General features: G+C 35.4%; 1 protein-coding gene across 1 annotated transcript in view; it reads right to left on the bottom strand.

Annotated features, from left to right (window-relative positions):
• NELL2 (neural EGFL like 2) overlaps nt 1–1,834 on the bottom strand; it is a gene marked incomplete at its 3' end in the record, with an annotated part of 344,840 nt that overhangs the window by 133,798 nt on the left and 209,208 nt on the right. The window contains exon 13 of the mRNA XM_007471548.1: nt 394–519. Within this exon, the coding sequence (XP_007471610.1) occupies nt 394–519 (126 nt within the window). The remainder of the gene's footprint in view (nt 1–393; nt 520–1,834) is intronic.

Raw genomic sequence — 1,834 nt, 5'->3', positions numbered from 1 at the left:
AAACAAAAAAAAAAAAAAAAAAAAAAAAAAAAGTCAACTGTCATGTTAAGGAAATATTATTTAAGGGTGTTTCTCAGATTTGCCATAGAATTCACACAAGTTTTGAGTATAAATACTATTTAAGTATAAAATTAGTAAAATACTGATTTTGTTCCTCAGTTTATCTTTACATTTCTAATAGGAATTTCTTATCCAGAGCAAGGAGCTAGCCCTTTCCTTAGAACAGATTCAGAATTAACTACCAAATCAAGAAGATATGCTTTTGCTTATAACTTGTTTTGTTGTAAGGGGGTATTTATGGCACACTTCTCCAAACACTTAGAGTTAAAAGGAACTTTTAAAAGTAAATTTAAGGCATAGAAAGATTTTATTTCACAAATAGTCACTGTTTACCTGTGCATGAATAGTCATCAATTCTGATGTATCCAGTTTTGCAGATGCACATGAAGGAACCTGGGGTGTTGACACACATCGTGTTCTCACGGCAGTAATGGCGCCCTTCAGCACATTCATCAACGTCTGTGAAGAAAAAGTAGGGTAAAGGAGTCAACAGTGGCCAGTATTCTAGAGTTTCTCTATAATTTTCTTTGGTGGGGAGAGGGCAAAAGTTACTAATTGAAAGGCATTTTTTAAATGTATTCAAAGTATCTCCTTTAGTAGAAACCTTTGATGTTCAAATGACAGAAATTATAACATTTTTTCCTAAAAGCTCTTGCTGGAGTTTCAAAGACGTCTTTATATTTCAACTTGCATCATTCTAAAATACATCTGAAAATATTCAGTCCATTCATCTACCTTAGATAGAATGTTTGATAAAATGAGTCAGAAAATAGAGACTGGGCTGCCTTAGAGTCTTGGACGTTTCAATCACTGAGCCGACCACATATTATTTTTTGATTCACTGGCTATTCTGTACACTTGGGGAGACACTGCAAGAGGTAAATAGAATATTCAATATACATTAGAACTTGAAAAACGTCACTTAAAGATATGAAACCAATAACATGTAGTTTATTAGAGATACGAGTAGAGATATAGCTATACCAGTAAGTGTTGAACAGAGATGAAATTACAATCTAGAGCCTGATAGAAATGAGAAGCTGTAAAATAGAAAAAAAAGTTATCATATTGAAGAGCTTCCACAGTAATTCACACACCAAGTTTTGAGTGTAGAGACTTGCAAATGCTAAGCCATAATAAGCACTAGTACTAATTGGGAAGAATGTGAATTTTAACAATAAAACTGTCCCCATTTTATAGCCCCTCTCTGCCTGAAACATAAAGTGTTTTACAGGTATTTTATCAGTATGTTATACTCTTTATTAAGGGCCTTAATGCACTGATCAGGCAAGGTGCTTCTCCTCCCGAAGTCTGGTTTCTCAAATCCTTGTGGTAAATCCACAAAGTAGCACTGACCTTATTTGTACTATTAAAATAAAGCGATCAATTACAGGAGATAGTCAGGTGACCCAATACTACAAAAGTCCTGCCATTCATATAAACTCAAGTATGTTCTCAGTCCTGAGAGTGTCAAAAGAAACAGCTGACACAGTCTCTCGGGGGGCTATACTTTAGAGCCAGAGGGCTCTTGGCAATTATGCGGCTAACTACTTATTTTACGGATGAAAATACTGAGATTTAGAGAGACTCAATTTTCCATTCAACTTCGAAATGAAAGTCAACACAGTAAATTACAAACATCTTAGCATACAAAGCCCCTCCCAGTTTGACCATCACTTTCTGGCTTTATATTCTATGATCTCACTCCCTCTTCCCTCTCAGTGTTCTGGCCACACTGAGCTTCTGGTCATTTCTTGAATGGGCCACACTCTTT

The sequence above is a fragment of the Lipotes vexillifer genome, unplaced genomic scaffold, assembly GCF_000442215.2.
Source record: "Lipotes vexillifer unplaced genomic scaffold, Lipotes_vexillifer_v1.1 scaffold794, whole genome shotgun sequence".
Classification (NCBI taxonomy): domain Eukaryota; kingdom Metazoa; phylum Chordata; class Mammalia; order Artiodactyla; family Lipotidae; genus Lipotes; species Lipotes vexillifer.
Note: the sequence above shows the minus strand (reverse complement) of the source record. Positions and strands in the feature narration are given on the sequence as shown.